Below are 18203 nucleotides of genomic sequence, written 5' to 3'. Positions count from 1 at the left end.
TTTGGAACTGATTCTACTTGTACCGATACAGTTATTGTGGTGTGCAGATATTTTGTCGCTCGGATTTAGGGCTTAGATCGATCTCTGAGATAGAATAATTCGAAGACATAAAAATGCGAAACGGTAGTAAATCGACCTCCAGGCGTAGGTAAGTCGCACCACCTCTTCCTACTTAACATAACGGGCGCATCGTTGGTTCTCAGGACACCGAGGTAACGTCGCCGGCTACTGTTACTCCGGTACGACTCTGTTGGACGTGTTTAACGGCTCGTTAGCTTCGTCTGCGAGTGCACGAGCGGCTCCTGCAACACTGGGCTTTCCGCTTCTCTGTGGTGCGAGCTGCTCCCCGCCACGGGGGCCACCCCATGTTGATACTACACTACCATTTTACTTTAGGAAAAGCGTTTCGTATGAACTGCTGTAGCTCCTCTAAATAGATGTAGGGTGGGCTTTCACGTACTTTCGAACACGGGTAACCACGGCACTCGGCCAACGCGACGAGCGGTTAGTTCGATCTCCTTCATTAACCACACCATCGGTCAAAAACAACTTGTACCAACGCTGCAGTGTTCGCACGTTAGGCCAAAATATATCGCTAACATACTGCATACAGATTCCATACACATGCATAAGAAAAAACGGCTCGCCAACGGTAGTCGAGAGAGTACATTCTGCACTTGCGCACGATGAAGGTTTTCGGAAACTGCGGTGCTTCGACAGATCGGCAGCGCGATCTGCCTACCACTCGTCAAGTGTCCAGATGTAAGTGTCCAATTGCATATTATATATATATATATATAAAGCACGGCATTATAATCCGTACACAGCCATCGCGATTTAAAATAAATCGGCCGAATTGCGTTTTTGGATCGGCAATTCGACCACAGATAGCGTAAATCGAGGTCGAGGTCGAGGCTGGTGAAAATAACTTGGTCGAGTTAGTGGTCATCTGTTTTTATATCGGGCGCCAGATATTATAACTCGGGCAAAACACTAGGTGAAAACGACAAACGCATTGCAAAGTATAATATATTCAATATTATAAAATTGGTAGCCACCGCGGGGCCTCGGCTTCTGTCCTCAAGTTCCGTAGGCGAGGATGCAGCGCAGTGCGCCTCTGGTGCAGTGGCCATAACCGCAACAATTCGAAATTCAAAGATTAAGGTTTAATGGCTCGTCACGCAAATGGCAATTGTAATGACTTTGCGAAGATTGAGGTTCACGTCTGTCTTAGCGATCGATTTCGTGTGTAGGCAGCTCGTGCCACACCTCGTCGCGCCACTCCGTCGCCCTAAGCGCACAAGCAATCATTTTCGCGAAATCAAGAGAACTCTGCTTGAGCCCAAGCAGCCAACTTGCTAATTGTAATGTCTTCTTGGACCCAACGCCATTCGCTAATCAGAAGATCCTTATGCTTGGTCAAGCAAGGGGACTTCAAGAAGGTCAGTGGTGTGGCGGTGGGCATAAGAGGAAGTTGGTGAATGAGGTGCGGCAGGCGTCGTTGCCAAGGCGCATCGAGTTTTCCCCCCCACCCTTCGTTTTTCCTCGAGACTCGGTTTCTCAGCACCGATTGGCGGAATCTTAGATTCAGAAAGCTGATTGGAGAAGTCTTGGATACACAAGGATAGGAAATGAACTATTACACCTTTTCCAGCCAAGTTTGTCAAGACCAACTTACATTGATCAAGAGAAAATTCAATGCCATAAAGAGTAAGTCCAAGTTCATATTTGTCGCTGAAAACGCACACCTGCCTAAGTTTGTCCAACTTGAAAAGAAATATACAGATAGCAGTAGCAGTTAGCGACGGCTTAGGTTCCCATGGTGTTGTTGTTGTTGTTGTATTACGTCTTCGCGTCAATCTGTCTAACTGGGAGTCTAGATGTAAACTAGCTAGTCTCCGGCATAGGGTAGTATCCGCATACGTCAAGTCGTTCTCACGTGGCATCCATGCGATTATGTCTCCCACGAGTTTCTTCCACTCGGTCGTGTTTTGTGATTGGGTACGAAGCGTGAGAAGGTCAGTGTTGGTGCGGAGCCGGCGTCCTCGCTTGGTATTGCGAAGGTCTTGATCCAAGATCGTTGGTAGCATGGTGCGGGGGCGTCCTCGCCAACCACCTTCAGTAGAGCTGTCGAAATAGCGAGCCATTTGCATGAACGCTGGGTGCGATCCGAGCCGCGAAGAACCTGTCCAAAGAGTACCCATCGTGCCTTGGTGATGCGGTAGCGCACAGGTCGATCGTTACAGCGCTTGTACAGCGCTGCGTTGGAGATCCGCCGAAGGTAGCTGACGCCGAGTACTTGGTGAAGTTGTCGGCGATGAAAGCTCGCAAGGCCGAGCACGCCCCCCTTCGTAAGCGCCCACGTACCGCAGTTGTATAGCAAAATCGGCAAAACGTAGCTGTTGTACAGGCGAACTCTGGTGCGCTCGGAAGTCTGCGAGGTTCGCAGCCATAATGTCCACATTCGGTTGAGGGCGGCACGGGCGAGCTGTTTACGGCGCGAGACGTCTTCGGCATCGCCCAGAAGCGAACCGAGTTTTTTGGTGTTGCGCCATGTTTCCTCTTGGGCGCGGACGTGACGAGTAGGAGTACTGGTTGATGCGCGAGCAACTGTCGTCAGCTCGGTCTTCGACGAGTTCATGGCCAGCGACCAGCGAGCTAAGATCGCTGGGGCTTGGTCTTGGATGAAGGCGGTGGCTTCGACGGTGCGGCACACGAAGTCGGCGTCGTCTGCGTAGACAATCATATCGTCGAGGAATGCACGGCCAACGTCGAGGGAGTCGGCGAGATCGCGTAGAGCAGCTTCTAGGTAGACAATGAACAGAACAGGAGAAAGTGAGTCACCCTGGGGCGTGCCGAGGTTGCTTGTGAACAGGTTCGGCGTGGTCGGTCCAGATCGGAGCGACAGCGTTGTGTCCGTGAGCAGGAGTTGGATTAGGCACACTTCGTCGTCGTCGAGGAAACTGCGGAGCACGTCCATGAGCTTGGTCCGGTCGATGGTGTCGAAGGGCCGCGACAGGTCAATGCCGAGGATATGATATACCTCGCGCTAGCGTTGGACACGTGTAGCGATCCAGCGATGGGCCCAAACGGCATCAGCGGTGCTGCGACCGGGGCGGAAGCCGCTCTGATGTGGCGAGAGATACCCTGCAACTTTGCCAGCAATCCGGCGAAGTACCACGATCGATAGTGCTTTTCGAACGCAGTTGAGCAGTACGATTGGGCGAAGGGTGAAGCACTCGCCACGAGGCTTGTTAGGCTTGGGCAGGCCAATCAGTAGGCCGGCACCAAGCCGGATATGTTGACCTGTGGCAAATCCTTGATTGATGAGCTCAGCGAGCGGTTGGGCGAGAGCATCAGCGCCATACTTGAGTAGTTCTGCTGATATGGCGTCTGGGCCGGTGGCGCGGCCGTTCTTGAGCCGACGGAAGGCGCGTTCGAGCTCGGCTGGGTCGATCGGTAGCTGCAGCGGTCGGCGCTCCGAGTCGGGGCGGATTACTTCTCGGGATGGGTCAACAAAGAGAGAGCGAAAGTGCTCTCGCACTAGAAGTTAGCTCGGTTAGTAGATAGAACTAGTTTACCTTGTTTGTCTCGGATGTGTTGTCGGGGGCTCGGCTTGCGAAAAAGTGCACGTGTAGCTTCGTAGACGCGACTCGATGTGCTGGGTGACTCGATCACTTCTGCTTGGTGATCGAGGGCTTGGTTCGCTAGTTCGAGGCAGCGGGTTCTGATGGCATGGAGGATTTCGTTCCGGGTCTTGTGCAGCTGGCGAACGTCGGCATTATATTTCTAGGCGTAACTGCTGCTGGAGGTAGGAGAGTGTTTTTAACTGCGGGTCGGCGAAGCGGTCTTTGCTGATAGTAGGCTGGTAGCCGACGGAATCTTCTGCGGACGTGTAGGCGTGTCGGAGAATGCGGTCCCAGCGGTCTTGGGGCGAAGCGGTGCTCAGGGTCTCGGCGTCGTCTTGGAGTACAACGGCGAGGCGGCGTTGGTAGTCGGTGCGGGCGTCTTCATCGTAGTAGAGTCGGCTGCGTGCGAGGCGTGTTTCCTCGTCGCGGGCGACGTGGGTCTGGAAGCGGTGTCGTGTAGGAATTCACGATTTTACGAGTCCTCGTCCCTCAGCCTCGACAACTGGGACGAGTCCTACCAACAACACACGCTTCCCTCGAAAGGTCGGCGAAGATTGTTGGGATTAAACCTGAAGACCAGGTCCGATCCCTTACACCGGGCTGGAAATATGCCTTGTGTTGAAGTATCGGTCAGGTAGGTAGAGCCGACACACAGGCACCGCCAGCCACGAGCAACGGCTGGGGCGCGTAAATATAAACGCTTTCGCGCTAAACCCACTGTGGTCCCTCAGAAAGGAAGGGTACCGGGCCGGTCAAGGCCTTTAACAGGGGCGCCGAGGTGAAACCTCGGCCAAAGAGTCAAACACACTGGGGGGTCACGCCACGCACCCAGGTCAACGTACAAACGTACAGGGAGGACTCTCTACCTCCCAACACTCGGCCACTATCCACTCTTGGCCTTACCAGGGCGAACTCTCGGTCAATGTACCTTAAGCTCACCGGCAGACATACCCCGCGTCGGCCGAGCGTATCCTGACCCTACAGCGAAGCTAGCTAGACTTACCGTAGACGGACTTGACCCTGATGGCTTGGGGGGAATATTCTGCTCTGATTTAGTAGTTAGAGGCGGTGAGGCCTCGACTATAACTAATCCCTAATGTCTATACAAATATCTAATATGGACCGAGCCTTCGGTCTAATCCTACAACCGGACGATCATTCGTCTTAAGTCCGGATTCCTAATAGGAGGCAAAAAGGGTATCCACTATGACTACCTGGAGGGCTCGGCGGGAATTTATTAGGACCCACCGTGCCCCACAGTCACTAACTAGCTTTCTGTCACTCTGGCGCGGTAAATGTGAGTAGCCAATAGGAGACCTCGGTCTTCTCCTCTCAAAGCCTCGATGCCGTTAGACCTCGGTCCGGTGACTCCACTCCGCAGTCAAAACCCAATCTCACAGCGGCGTCGGGGGACGTCGCGAAGATTGAAGTCAGCAGTCACTAGCTTGTGATCGGAGTTAGTGAGGGTACCGCCCCATGCGTGGGCATTCGTGCAGAACTTGAGGATGGACGCCGGACTGAGCACGTAGTCGATTTTATTGTAGATGCAGTGTCCGACATCCACGTTGTAAGATTCTGGGCACGCTTGCGGAAGAAAGTGTTAGTTGCAGTTAGTCCATGTAATTCACAGAAAGTAGCGAGTAAGTGCCCATTGCGGTTGCGATATCCGCGGGCCCAGTTGCCTGCGCAGTGCTCGCCGTCGCGAGGTTGGCCAGGTTTGGCGTTGAAGTCGCCGAGAACGAAGGTGAGGTCGCACCGGGGGAGCTTGTTGTGTGTCGTAGCGAGGTCAGCGTAGAAGCGATCGGTTTCCTCGATGCTGCGGTCCATGTGTGGGGCGTATGCGTTGATGATGTTCATGAGTCCGCTTCGGAGCCGTAGCTGGAGGACACCGATGCGGTCGGAGACGGCCCACGCGCTGGTGACGTAGCGGCGCAGGTGAGGCGCCACCACAAAGCCGACGCCGTAGTGGGGGTTAGTGCATTTCAGGGTGATCAGAGAGTAGTTACTGATGGACTGCGTGGCTTCGGTGCATATCTTCGTCTCTTGGAGGGCAGCCATGTCGACGCGGTACGCCGCGAGGTCTGCAGGAAGCGTGTCGAGCTTCTCGCTCTCTGAACCAATGTAGTTCACATTGAACGTACCTAAGCGAAGGAGGCGGGGGGAGAGAGATCTCGGGGAGGGTGTTGTGGGAGTAGATGTGAGGGATATACTTGTTGGAGACTGGCAAATGCTCGAAAGCACTGCCTTAAAGCGACCGGCGAGCATCAAGCCCGTCAGCGCTCCGGGAGGGCGTCACCCCAACCCACCAAAAAATTCCCATGGTGTGAAAACGGAAAGTGTGGCGGTGACGGCGCACCCAACTTCTTGCGGTGTTGTACTTCACGCCGAGCTCCTCCGCAACCACCTCCCACACACCTCCTCTGCGGTCCGTTTCCACGACCTGCATCTTGACCTCGAGCACGTAGCGGTTGTAGATGGCTTGAATCTTTCCTTGGGCTGCTGCGTGGAAGATGAGAAACTAAAGAGTCGACCCTTCAAAGATCGCCTGCCTAAACCCTTAAACCCCAGGAAACAGGCGTAACCCTATTAGGCCGAGCGAGATGTGACAATGCTTGGTTGAAAACCGCGTGCTCAGTGCACGCATTTTAAACCACAGCGAGATTGTTTTCATCTCCTTCTGACAACCTTAGCCCTGATATATGCATTAGACCAAAATGGTAGTTTTCCACGCCAAGTGAGTGCAGTGTTGAAGCAAGGCGGAATGAGCAAGCGGACGAAGCTGGGGAAAGGATGTTTTGAAGCAGAATGAAGACATTACGACCAAGACCTCAAATTGAAGACCCAACATCTAGTTGTGCAGAAAATGGGTAGGTGGGCTTGCCAATGCCGATCCTGGACCAGGAATCTTGGCTCCCCTTCCTGTCGTGGTTCATTTGGAGTTACGTCGACGCGGGAATCAAGCCCTCACGACCGCGCCGCCGTACAAGTGCTGTGGGCGTTTCACCAGCGTTGCGTCCAGCACCACGCCTGCCATATCGGCGTAGTTGTAGGAGGCAAGCGGAGCCCATCGCTGCGTGGTCTCGTCTATCCTGCTGAACCACGCACGGCACGGGAGCTTGTTGGTGGTGGTGGACGCCGCGGTGGACGCCGCGGTGGCCGCTACGTCCTCGCTCTGCTCCCTGGTGGACGTTCCCAAGGCACGGATGCTTTCGCCTGGAGCTCGGCATAGAGCCGTGCCATTGGTTTCGGCGCGGCTCCATGTCGGTCCCCAAGGTGACGACGGACCGTGTGGATGACGTCTCGGCTTGCACGCTCAGGGAGGACTCCGTGGACCGCGTCACGGTCGACGGATCGTGCGGCAACTCGCCAACCAAGCACAAAACGAAGCGCCAGACGAAGCACAAGAAGACGCACAAGAAAGCGCACAAGAAAGCGCACCGGAAGAAGCACCAGAAGCAGCACTAGAAGCACCAGAAGCACCAGAAGCAGTACAAGACTCAGATCCATGTCATGGTCCGCGACGCCAGCAAGCTGAGAGTCGGGAAACTGGAACGTCGGCGCCATGACCAAATACAATGTCGGGAAGTCCTTCTCCGTCATTTATGCGCACGGTGCGGTACACCCACTACGAAGCTCGATTTACATTTCTTCGGGGCTTCTCACTTCTCCACACCAGCACCCAGGCATTGGATACGTGGCCGCAACACTCCACCGACGACAACCAAAGCGCGCAACAGCCAGTTTTCGGTTTGCCTGGTGAGCGGCCCTGACGTTGCCGGGTAATGCCTTCGAGCTTACGCTCCGCTCGACCATACAGTCGAGCACTCGGTACACCTGGTAAGCGGCCCTGACGCTGCCGGGTAATGCCTTTGAGCTTACGCTCCGCTCGACCATACAGTCGAACACTCGGTACGCCAATCGGCCTTGAGCACAACCGGTATACAGATTCAACGAGGTCAATGTAGGTCATTTGGGTATGGCCATTTCGGGGGTTGCCACTCGGCACCTTGCCTCTCAAGCAAGGCAAGGCATCTTCATGCCTTTGACCTTAACCAGATGAACCACATTGACCCCTACCGTAATAATCGGGCCCAGTGCGACACAGTTTCCCAGTCATAATCAAGTGAAGCAAAAAACCTCGTAAGGTTTTTCAAAGAGTTCGCTCGGATGACGTCCGTCCCGCACGGTTGGTTGCGGTACCTCCCTCGCGCTATCGCAATCACAAAAGAAAATGAAGAAGAGGCCGAAGAACAATAACAACACGAAGCTGACGGTGCGGTCTCTCGGACGTCATGCTCGATACTCGTTTTTTTACATTTTGCTGATGATGCTCGTGTACAGGGGGCTGAGGCCTCTAAAACCACTGCCAGAGATGACCATCACTGACGAGGAGGAAGATAACGATCAATAGACGTTAAACGCAAGTTTTTTTTCAAGTCTTTTTCCTTAATATTTTTTAGGAGGGGAGGGGTTGTCACCCATACGTCTGCCGGTGTCGCACTCAAACCGTTTGTCGCACTGGACCCGATTATTACGGTAATCTGACAAAGGCCTATTATAGGTGATCCAGTACCATTTTACGCTAAATCCGGTACACCAGGTACCTAAATAGGCCTTTCCAACACCGATATCCGGCGGACCGATTCATACCCACCTAGCTGAGACGAGGACAAGTCAGCAGGCGAAAGCCAACGAGCTGGTGTCCTGCCAATCTATAGTCAAAACAAGATGAATATTATAGTGTCTCCTTGGATTATCCGTGAATTTTAGTTTGACTATTAGCTGAAGAAATAGCTTGGTATCCACAGCAACAAGTCACTCAATTAAAAAAAAGATTGAGTTTAGCACCATGATGCAGATTCCACTATTTAACAATCGCACATTAGGAACTTTTAGACATCTATCTTGACGGCAATACTCGCTTAGGGATCAGGGCGCTCACCTTTATATACCTGCTTGGCTGTCTTTCTGCTTCCATTGCCGCCAACGCGTCTTCTGAACGGCACGTTTTAAAAATCAAACTTCTCAGTAGGAGGGGCACCAGTGGATTGTCCACTTGAACATCGACTGCGGAGCGGGCCCTTCGCAAGACCCTCCATAAGCTCCCGCAGCTCGCCGCTTTCATCGCGTGCTCTTGCTTGTCGACTGCTAGCAGATCCAGCTGCTGCCGGTGGCAGTCCCGCTGGACTTGCAGTTGCAAAGTGACGAACTTGTCCTCGCTCTTCGTCCGAGGAGGACATGTAGCCAGTATTGCGTGGATTTCCTTCTTCGCCGTCTTCATCCCCGTTTGGTACTTCATCAGGACCTGCCTGCGCAGCAGCAATAGCTTCAGCAGGACGACGGTCAAGGCTGCGTCTTTGGACTTTTTGGAATCGATCCTCGGGATCGTACACGTAGATCGTCGTGCCTTGCACGGGTGTCGGCGCTGCTGCTGTCGTTATGGTTGGCCGAGCAGCGCTAAATGGCGGAAGCGTGGGAGGTGCCACTGGAGGAGGTGGTGGTGGTGCTCTTCTTGATACTCCAGAGTAAGAGTTGCGAGGTGGAATTGGCATCGAAGGCGTACTGTTCGACGGTATTTCCGGTGGGGACCGAGACGGCGCGCTGCCGTTGGCACCCGATCGTCGCCGTGGCGGCGCGTGTGTGAGCTCACTTGAGTTCATGACGCCGCGGAGACTGGCGACGAGATCAGGCGGCGCACGGGACGGTTCCGAAAGCCTCGGACCAATTCCTCTTGAATCAGTCGAAGTAGGAGAAGCGGGAACCGCATCGGGTGCAATGGCAACATGCTTCTCCTTCGGAGGCTGTGGAGCAGGGCCACGGGCCTGTTTCAGAGCTGGTAGAGGTGCAGACAACTGTCGTCGATGAACCGCTGATCGCTGTTCCGGCTCCGGTTCATCATTTTCGTCGTGCTCGTCAACAACCGATGGCACGCCGACTGGAGCTGGTGGCGCTACAATGGCTGCTGGTTCGCTGCTAGTGTTCTCGGACTCACGCTGCGATGCTTCAAGGCGCTGATGCAAGCGACCGATTTTCTGTGCAAGTCGTTCAATACCGCGGTTCTTACCCACGGTCACGAGAGCGGTAGGGGTCGGACCTGGTCCAGATCCTGGCGCCGGCTCCGGTTCAGACTGATGCTCAGACTCGTCAATCTTTGCAGGCGCCGAAGCCGTGGGTACTGGACGAGTAAGGCTCAAATGTGCAGTAGGCTCTGATTGCCGAACCCACTGCATTGCTTCCTCCAGCGCGCGTGCTTCTTCGATGGCGCTCTCATCTTCAGGTCTCGGTGACGGCAGCGGTTCGCCAGCGTCTTGATGGTCCAGCGACTGAACCGAACCCGACAACAATGATGATCGCGACGAGAGGAACTCTAGGCTCTCGCTTTCATAAGCGCTTCGGTGCTCGCTGCCAGTGCCTTCGCTGAGGCTAAAGGCTAGATCACTATCCCGTCGGTCTGACACGGTGTCCGAGGGGCGCATAAGATCGTTGTGTCCGATGGACTCGAGCACCGCGTCGAAGTCCGAGCTGGAAACGTCCAGCGTTTCACGGATCTTCATGATGCGGTCGTAGATGTCGTCGTATCGCTCTGCACCTGCATCGGGGTCTCCGCGGCCGCTCTCAAGTAGCATGCTGTGGCGTTCCTCCTCTTCTTCAGCCTCCGAGATGGCCACATTGATCGTGTCGCGGATCTGGCGGACGTGTTCAATGAGCTTACCCAGCGCCTCCTTCTTAGCTTGTGCGGACATCGACCCCGACGACGACAGCGTCGAGTGGCGCAGCGCACTGGACCGTCGATCTCGTCGCGCTGACTCGGATGCTGCGCGCGGGAACTGGTCGCTTCCCTCCTCGTCATAGTCGTATCCATTTCCTTGCACACTGTTGTGACTCGAGAGGGGGCGGTGTCGCTGTCGGAACGACGGAATCGGCGAGCGCACAGGCGTAGCCTGCGATGATGACCCGCGCAAAGATTCTTCTACGCCTCCTCTCCGCAGTCCTCGGTGTTTCGGATACCTCAGTCCGCCCACATAAGTCTCCGTGCCCACATTCGTCGTCGACGTGGTGGTCTCCAGCATTCCGTCATCACTATCCGTCGCCCCAGACAGCATGCTGCTCTCCTGGTGACTGCCAGCTTGCGCCATACACACCGAGCACACTCGCATCGCGATCGTGTGTTCGTCCAGCGGCCCATCGAGCTCGCGCAGCGGCGCGCAGTTGGAGCACACGACCTCCCCGCACGTGGCGCAGTGGTGCTTCCGATGGAAGTAGAATCCTCGCAGACACACCGCGCAGGCCTTGCGCTCCTTGGTGGAGACCCACTCCCACTCGTCCAGGTACTGCAGCCTCCCCATCCTCTGCCTCTCCAACAAGCCCTTGACGCGGTGCACCGCCGCCACGTAGTCCACCATGATCTCCTCCATGGTCATCCTCACGGCCGCGGGCACCATGGCCCCGTCGATCTGCACGATGGCCGTGACCTTCAAGATGTTGGACTGGTGGGTCTTGGTGATCAAAATGCCCGTGCGCACGAGCTGTCCGCGCAGGATGTCGTACCTCTCGAGGGTCGGCACCTCTCTGTCTCGTGCAATGGAGTCCTGCACACAGAAGCCCACGACGCTGCTGGCGCCCGCGTGGGCCTTCCTCTTGCCGGCGTACTCCAGGTAGCAGAAGTCCAGCGACTTCTGCCCCTCGCGGCGCTTGGCCTTGAGCAGCGTCCACTTGATGGCTCGGTACGAGTAGCTGGGCTTCTTGTGCTCCGAGGACGTGGGGAACGTCAGCAGCGTCTGCGTGTCCACGAACTCGTCCCCGTGCAGGTAGCTCATGGCTCTGCGCGCGTCGCGCGTCTTGGGCTTGGCCAGCGCCTGGAGGATCTCCTCCGGCTGCACGTCCACCATGTGCACGCTGCACTTGAGGATCGTGGACGGCTGCTGCGCCGCCGGCTGCTTGGAGGCCGGCCGGATGTCCAGGAACTGCGCGCGCAGCACGCCGCGGCCGCTGCGAGCCTTGGCGTCCGTCCAGCGGTACACGCAGTCGGCGTCGTCGATGATGCGCACGAGCTGCGCCACGCGCTCCTTGCCGAAGCGCCGGTAGTGCATGAGCTCCTCCACGGTCAGCACCATCTGCGGGAAGAAGCCCGCGTACAGCGGGAGCGGCAGCTCCGTCGCCATGCGAGTGACGTCGGTGGCTCGAGTGGTACAGCGCCAATTCCCGACTGAGGACGGCGCCGAACTTGGGCGAGGTGACGCCTCGGCCGGTCTCTGTCGCGTGTGTGCGTTACACCAAAGTGCAGGTTGTACGCTGACTCCCAAGCTCGCGAGCTTGTTGCCAGCTGGCCAACTTCAACGCCAGTCGCCGACTTAAGTGGGGGGGGAGACGTATATACACTTCTGGTTGTGTGGGTCGAGCTTATCGCCTCGGGCTGCAGCGGATTTTGGCAGAGAGTTTGGAGGTTGGCGGGGTACTAGTGGTGAGCGCTGGCTGGAACGAGAACCTTCGGGCAGCGTTCTGAAAGGTGAGGCCCCCCCCGCCGGCGGAGTTTTGTGCAGGCAGAGCTGGTGGGGGACGAGGTGTGCTTTTGCGTGGGTGTGTGCATTGCGTTGGTGTTGTTTTTGTGTTGGTGGTTGGTGGTGGTTCGCGTGTCGAATGTTGGTAGCGCTGCTTGGGTGTGTGCTGTCCACTTTGCGAGAAGAAAAAGTATCTTATCCGGCGGATGTTGAAGAGAAACGGTGTGAGTTGAGCTGAGCTGAGCTGGGGCTCTTCTGCGGGCAGCTGCCGGGCTGCCGTCACGAGCGGATTCAGTTTTTTTTAGTGCTGGGTTTTGAGGATCTGCCATCCCATGAATCCATTGTCGTGCGCGCAGGATTCTCTCCAGAGCGATGGGTTTGCCGATCTTACTCTTGCCAGCGCCGATGGCTCGAGCGTCAGTGCGCGATGCAGTTATCGCAGAATACACTGGCGGCTAGCGATGCTGTCCGCTGTTATCGTAGGGAATTACGCGTGAGTTCACTTTTGCCAGTCCCCTGTTCTTGTTTACTGCGAGCGATTTACAGTTTGTCCTTTTAGTAGTCAAGGTATTATGTGCAACCCAAGTTTGAGGACGTCAAATTTGGTGTCGCTAATTTACGTGAACGATGACGTACAGCCGTCAGTCGGCAGCGTCGACTCGCCAACAGCGCGCGATCGCATACTTGTCAATCGTGGCCCTCTGTTGTCTATTCCAAGCTCGAACGTGCGTCTGGGGGACGGATCCGCCACGACTGCGATGTGTCGATGGTTTTCGTACACAAGGGGCAGATATAGCGTCGCAGAAATACCAGCGCAGTGTGCGTCACAGATTCTGGGACTTCCAGCAGAGGACAAGACCGTCAACGTCCTTGTCCGCTATTCTGAGAGTCGGCAACCTATCGCTGTTGCTGCGACTGGGCAAAGTCCGCTGTTGTCGAGCTACAACTTGGGGTATTTCCAGCGGAAGGGTGGCGAACTGATCTGTCCGTTGCGGGTGAAAGCGTTAAGCATGCTCCCCTTCATTGACTGACCTGAAGGAGCCACTGGGGACATTGGGCAGCGTCCACTGGGTTTCGAGCTCTCACTTCTACTTTCTCTTCGGTCGCTCAACCAGCTCTTCCTCCAAGTCCTGCACGTCACTTCAGACCAGCACAACAATGGCAGTTGCACAAAAGAACGCGGTAATTCCGACTGCGATTCCGGTCGACCTCGAGGCGGGCGTGCTTTCTCCCCAGTCAACGTCTCCCCAAAACTTCAACGCTGGTCAACAAGGCAACGAGCACATATCGCCTATCCAGCAGGCGCCTCAAGTCTACGAGCCTCCGATGGCGGGCAGTTGGGTGGTCGGCTCTGCGGCTGCTGCCAAGATATGGTGCCGAGCTGCTATATGGCGTGCTTTTGCCCCTGCGTCTCGACTGCGCAGATCGCCAAGCGACTCGGAGTGAGCTCCTACTGCTGCGGTTTAGGCTTGAGTGTTCTGTTCCTGTGTCTCGGTCTGTTCCCGTGCTGGGTTTGTCACCTGCGCTCCGCCACTCGCCAGCGTTTCCGCATTCCAGGGAACTGCTGTGATGACTGCTGCGAATCGTGTTGGTGCTCCACCTGCGCGATCGCTCAGATGGCCACGCGCGCGGGGAGCTACACGCCCGGCAGTTGCAGCTTTGGCTCTCTGGACACGCTGCCGCCGTACAAGCCGATGTAGACCGGCCCTCGCCTCCTATGCATATTCCAACCACCTACCAAAGCTGTAGGATCTATAAACCGAATAACAGCTCGACTCTACAACCTGCACGAGTGCCCCCAAGGATGCTTTTTGTACCAGTGTCCCGTCGGAAGAATAGTGGCGTGAAAGGGATCCATGTACATGAACTGGTGAAAGGCGCTGTGTCGGCAGAGAGTTTGTTGCTTAACTTTCAAAGCATAGAGCTCTACGTCAGGGCCAGACAGGAAGCTTCGAGCAGCGTTCTGAAACGGGGTTTCACTAGTGTTAACTGCCTTGTAGTTGACGTTGAAGTGCTATTGCGCCTGTTGTCCCCTGTCCGGTAGGTATCGAGGCACTCACTTGCATTATCTGGTATCTGTGTATTATGTTGCACTTATCTCTATGACGGTGGATCTCTACTAGTGTGACTACTCTCGGTTGGGTTACATCGAATGGAAACTACAGGCCGACACCGACGGGGGCTCGGCATTCGGGGCAGCTCGGGTTATGCCGTAGCCACGACATGATGCAATTTTCGTGGTACACGTGTGCGCACGGAAGCTTCACCGAGAAGTTGGCAGAGTTGGCGTCGGGCGTTCCGGTATCGTCGCTGTCGCTGCTGCTGCCATTACTGCCGCTGCTGTGGCAACTATAGCTGTTGTCCCGGTCGCTCTCGGGGAGCTCGAGCCCCTTCGTTTCACTGGAGACCAGTGGCTCGAGGCAAATGCTGCACGAGTGCTCGGAGTGCGTGGGCAGCAAATCTTCGACGTCTTCAAGACTCAGGATGGCGTTCGCATACGTGCAATTGGCGTCCAGCACGTTCTCGGGCAGTGACAGAAAGTCTCGCATGAGTAAATAGATGCACAGCACTTCACGGCCCAGCGGAGCCGGCAGGTACGGCTCCACCACGAGTGCCGGGACGATCACCTCGAGCGCTCGCCAGCACTCGGACAGGAACCCCTCGAGTTCCACCTTCCCAATATTCATGGTGGTGACATCTGCTTGGATGGAAAACGCGGCATACTGCAGGTGTTCGTATCGCCGGAATACGTCGGCGAGGATTTGCAAGAACACCTCAAAGGGTTTCCACTCCACGACAATTTCGTGGTCCTCGTCTTGTCGGTGGTGGTGCTGTTGCTGCTGCTGGATACTCGTCGGGGTGAGGTGTTGTGTCACGCTCGGATGGTGCAGGATGGTGGCGACTTGGGCGTAGAATCCACGAAACTTGGTCTGGCTCATGGCGATGACCCACGCGAATTGTGTCGTGTGGCCGCCGTTGGTCGTCGTTGCGCCGGTCGCCGAGATGCACGTACTGGTGACCGTGAGCGATAGTGACACCCGGTACACGACGGCTAGCCCCACACAGAGCAGCCGCGCTTGCACCAGGAATCTGAAGCTGGACGGCTGGAACTCCTCGCTCATCTTGCGCAGCCGTCGCTGCACGGGGGCGCTGCTGGCGTTGGTGGCGGCGGTATGCACGAGTTTGACGCGTTTAGTCTCGCGTCCCCCTTCCATGCTCTGCTTTGTCATTGCAGCGTCGCGGTTCCCCTGCGCCTGAACGCGCGGAATGCAAAATGACGACGAAAAGCACGGAGGGACTTGAGTTTGCGCGGCGTTGAGCAGCAAACTGAACCGAACCCGGACTTTCGCCACCCCTCACTCAGCGGTGTACTTGTGCACTCCATGGAAGAGCACCGTAACTTGCTACCGTGTTGGCAAGGGCTCTGGAGCCCACGCTGTAGACGATGGAGTACAATCGGCATTTCGTCGACTCTTCTGCCTCCGACTACAACAAGATACGACTTGAGCTGCTCGAAACGCTGGGAATGAGTGGGGTACGTCGCATGATTTGAGTTGAGGCGGCCCGGTTCATGGAAAACACAAGCGCGACAGCCCTCGTTGTAGTGGGTGGTGCAGCTCTGGTTCGTCTACCAGCGCTTTAGGCTCTATGGGGCAAAACTTATCGCGACAGGCAAGCAAAGCAGGCTCGACAACGTTGCTCCATGCGGCAAAGCTTCGAGCTGAGAGGCGTCGCCAAGCTCAATAGTTCGAGTGGGTGTCGCACGATTCCGACCCCACGCCGAATTACTACAACGGCTCCTTCCACAGCCAAGGGCAGCTAGCTAGCCTCACTATTTATTGCGCTCACGCTCGAGCACCACAGCGTAAGCAATCGCTGTTGTCTGTTGTCACGCGTGGCAAGTCTGTCTGATAACTCGATAGGCACGCGGCGTGCGTAATGGGCCACGTAGCGTTCAGCCCGGATTCTTTCTCGAACTCGGCGAGAGGTTTTTCGGTAGCCTAGAGCGCGACAGCCTACGACATCTATGGCAAGAGGGCCCACGACCACCAAACGAGTATGTCTCGTTGCAGAAGTCGCCGTTTCAAGGCGTTGTGTGTTTGTGCGACGCGCGCAATAATACGCGTCTGCGTTGCAAGTGGATCGCGGGCCAGCGTGGGTTCCAGTGACCAATAGTTTTCCTTGCTGCGGAGACTACTCTCCGCCCAGCGCACATTGCTACAATGAGGTGCGCGTGCAGAGACGTCCGGCGACGAGCAAAACGGCACTTGGCTCACTACGGCCCCGCCACGCACTAATGGAAGTAATGGATCGTATACGTGCCCAATTTCGCCAAGGTTAGATATGTTTCTGGAGTCGCACGCTTCCTACAGCAAAGCTGCATGTATAGTATGCATTATATACCAGGGGTCACCCAGCCAACAATCGGAGCTCCTCTCACCACATACTTATATGTTTCTGTTTAGGTCGGCCTGCTCGGAGAATGCGATAAATGATAGCTCTTAGTTCGACATCCTGTCGCTGTACAATGTTATGCGTGAAAATCTCGGTAGATCACATGAGTGCACTGGCGGACTGAAAGGAAAAAGTGGTGTTCTCAACAAAGTTGCATTGGAAATTACAGCCTCTTGATGGCCATTTAACGCTAACTAAGGCTTCCGCACGCAATGTCAGCACAGATCACGAGAGAAAGTGCTGCTACAGGAGCGTCAACCTCATTCGGGACGCAGTACACGGTGGTAGCCGTCGCAGAACTTGTTCAGACGACGATCCAAAGCATAGTAACGCATAGTCACCGCAGCTTGAGTGATAAGACTATCTCCCACACCTGGCAGCTCCGACGTAGCCCTATTTGCTTCCACAACCAGGGAATAAAACGCGTTTCGGCACTCTCCCCTCTCTATGTCGACAATAGTTTCATGTGTATTCTCGAGGCGGCCCCACAATGACGCGTACAGCGAGAACACTGGGTCCGCCTGATCAGTACCACAGCGCAGTCGGTCCAATATATCCCTTGCTTGTTCAATTACTGCCCGAACAGGATTCAATATCACTTGTTCGGACGTGGCACTGGCAGTAGTTTTTTGACGATTGGCTAGTTGTGCCAAGCGATCCACCACCGTAGATATTTTCATTCGCTCCTTCGGCTTGAACGCACACATCTGCTTGACCAAAGCCCACTGTTCGTCACTACAGATCGTCGGCTGCGAGGGCAATTCCCCATTGGTAGCATGAAATCTCACAAGAAAATTGTCCAGTCCTCTCCAAGGCAAGCAAGGTTGAGATTCCTGTCCAACTTTCACTTTCCCAACATTCTCCACAACCCGAAACGCTTCCACAATGCACATGCCGAGAGAGTAGATATCTGATTCAAACGTGGGGATTTTGTTACCCGGGTTGGTAGCCGTTTTCTTTGCGTCAGGTAGACATTCCGGCGCCACCCAATGCCATGCACCGGATACTTGCGTCTTAACCTCGTTCCCGGCAATTGAACTCAAGCCGAAGTCTGTCACCTTCGCCTTCAGATCGCTCCCGATCACGATGTTGTTTCCCTTGAGATCACCGTGCACAACCTTGCGCGCGTGAAGGTATTGTACGCCCAACGCAGCCTCGTGTAGTTTCGTCCATAATTCACCAGGATGTGTTTTCAGGTACTCAACGAGGGTACCGTTGGTGGCGTATTCACAGGCGAAGAATGGCGTGCCAACGTGGCATGCACCAAAGAGCCGAATGACATGAGGATGGTTAAAACCGAACCAAATATCCACTTCGCGACGAAACATGATGACTGCGTCACCTCGTTCGGGCGAGTCCATCACTGATCGAGTATCTAACAACGCTGATAAACTCGACTGGCCCTCTGCTTCACTCTCCGCCCCAAGGAATTTCGCCACTACGTCGGAGCCCAGCCACTTGGCTCGATACACGCATCCAAATCCACCTCTGCCGAGACATCGCCACCCGTCTACAAACAACTCGAACCTCGGAATGAACCATTCAGGTATTAACTTCGACAAATCTTCACTCGCGAGTGCTCTGGCAATATCGGCGTGCGCCTTCTTCACCACTTGCAGCT

General features: G+C 55.4%; 2 protein-coding genes across 2 annotated transcripts; both read right to left on the bottom strand.

The window, feature by feature from the left end:
• Positions 1 to 8470: 8470 nt before the first annotated feature.
• Positions 8471 to 11791, bottom strand: IUM83_03564 (Lysosomal alpha-glucosidase; the record flags this gene model as incomplete). Its single annotated transcript, XM_067927578.1, has 3 exons — positions 8471 to 8493; positions 8572 to 8624; positions 9855 to 11791. The coding sequence occupies 3 exons, from the start codon at positions 11789 to 11791 to the stop codon at positions 8471 to 8473; spliced, it is 2013 nt and encodes a 670-aa protein (XP_067795547.1).
• Positions 11792 to 14286: 2495 nt separating this feature from the next.
• Positions 14287 to 15342, bottom strand: IUM83_03563 (kazal-like serine protease inhibitor domain and phox-like domain-containing protein; the record flags this gene model as incomplete). The annotated part of the gene is made up of 1 exon (XM_067927577.1): positions 14287 to 15342. The coding sequence occupies one exon, from the start codon at positions 15340 to 15342 to the stop codon at positions 14287 to 14289; it is 1056 nt and encodes a 351-aa protein (XP_067795546.1).
• Positions 15343 to 18203: the final 2861 nt, after the last annotated feature.

The sequence above is a fragment of the Phytophthora cinnamomi genome (assembly GCF_018691715.1).
Source record: "Phytophthora cinnamomi strain GKB4 chromosome Unknown Contig21, whole genome shotgun sequence".
In the NCBI taxonomy this organism is placed as follows: Eukaryota; Oomycota; class Peronosporomycetes; order Peronosporales; family Peronosporaceae; genus Phytophthora; species Phytophthora cinnamomi.
This window is presented reverse-complemented; position numbering and strand designations above follow the sequence as displayed.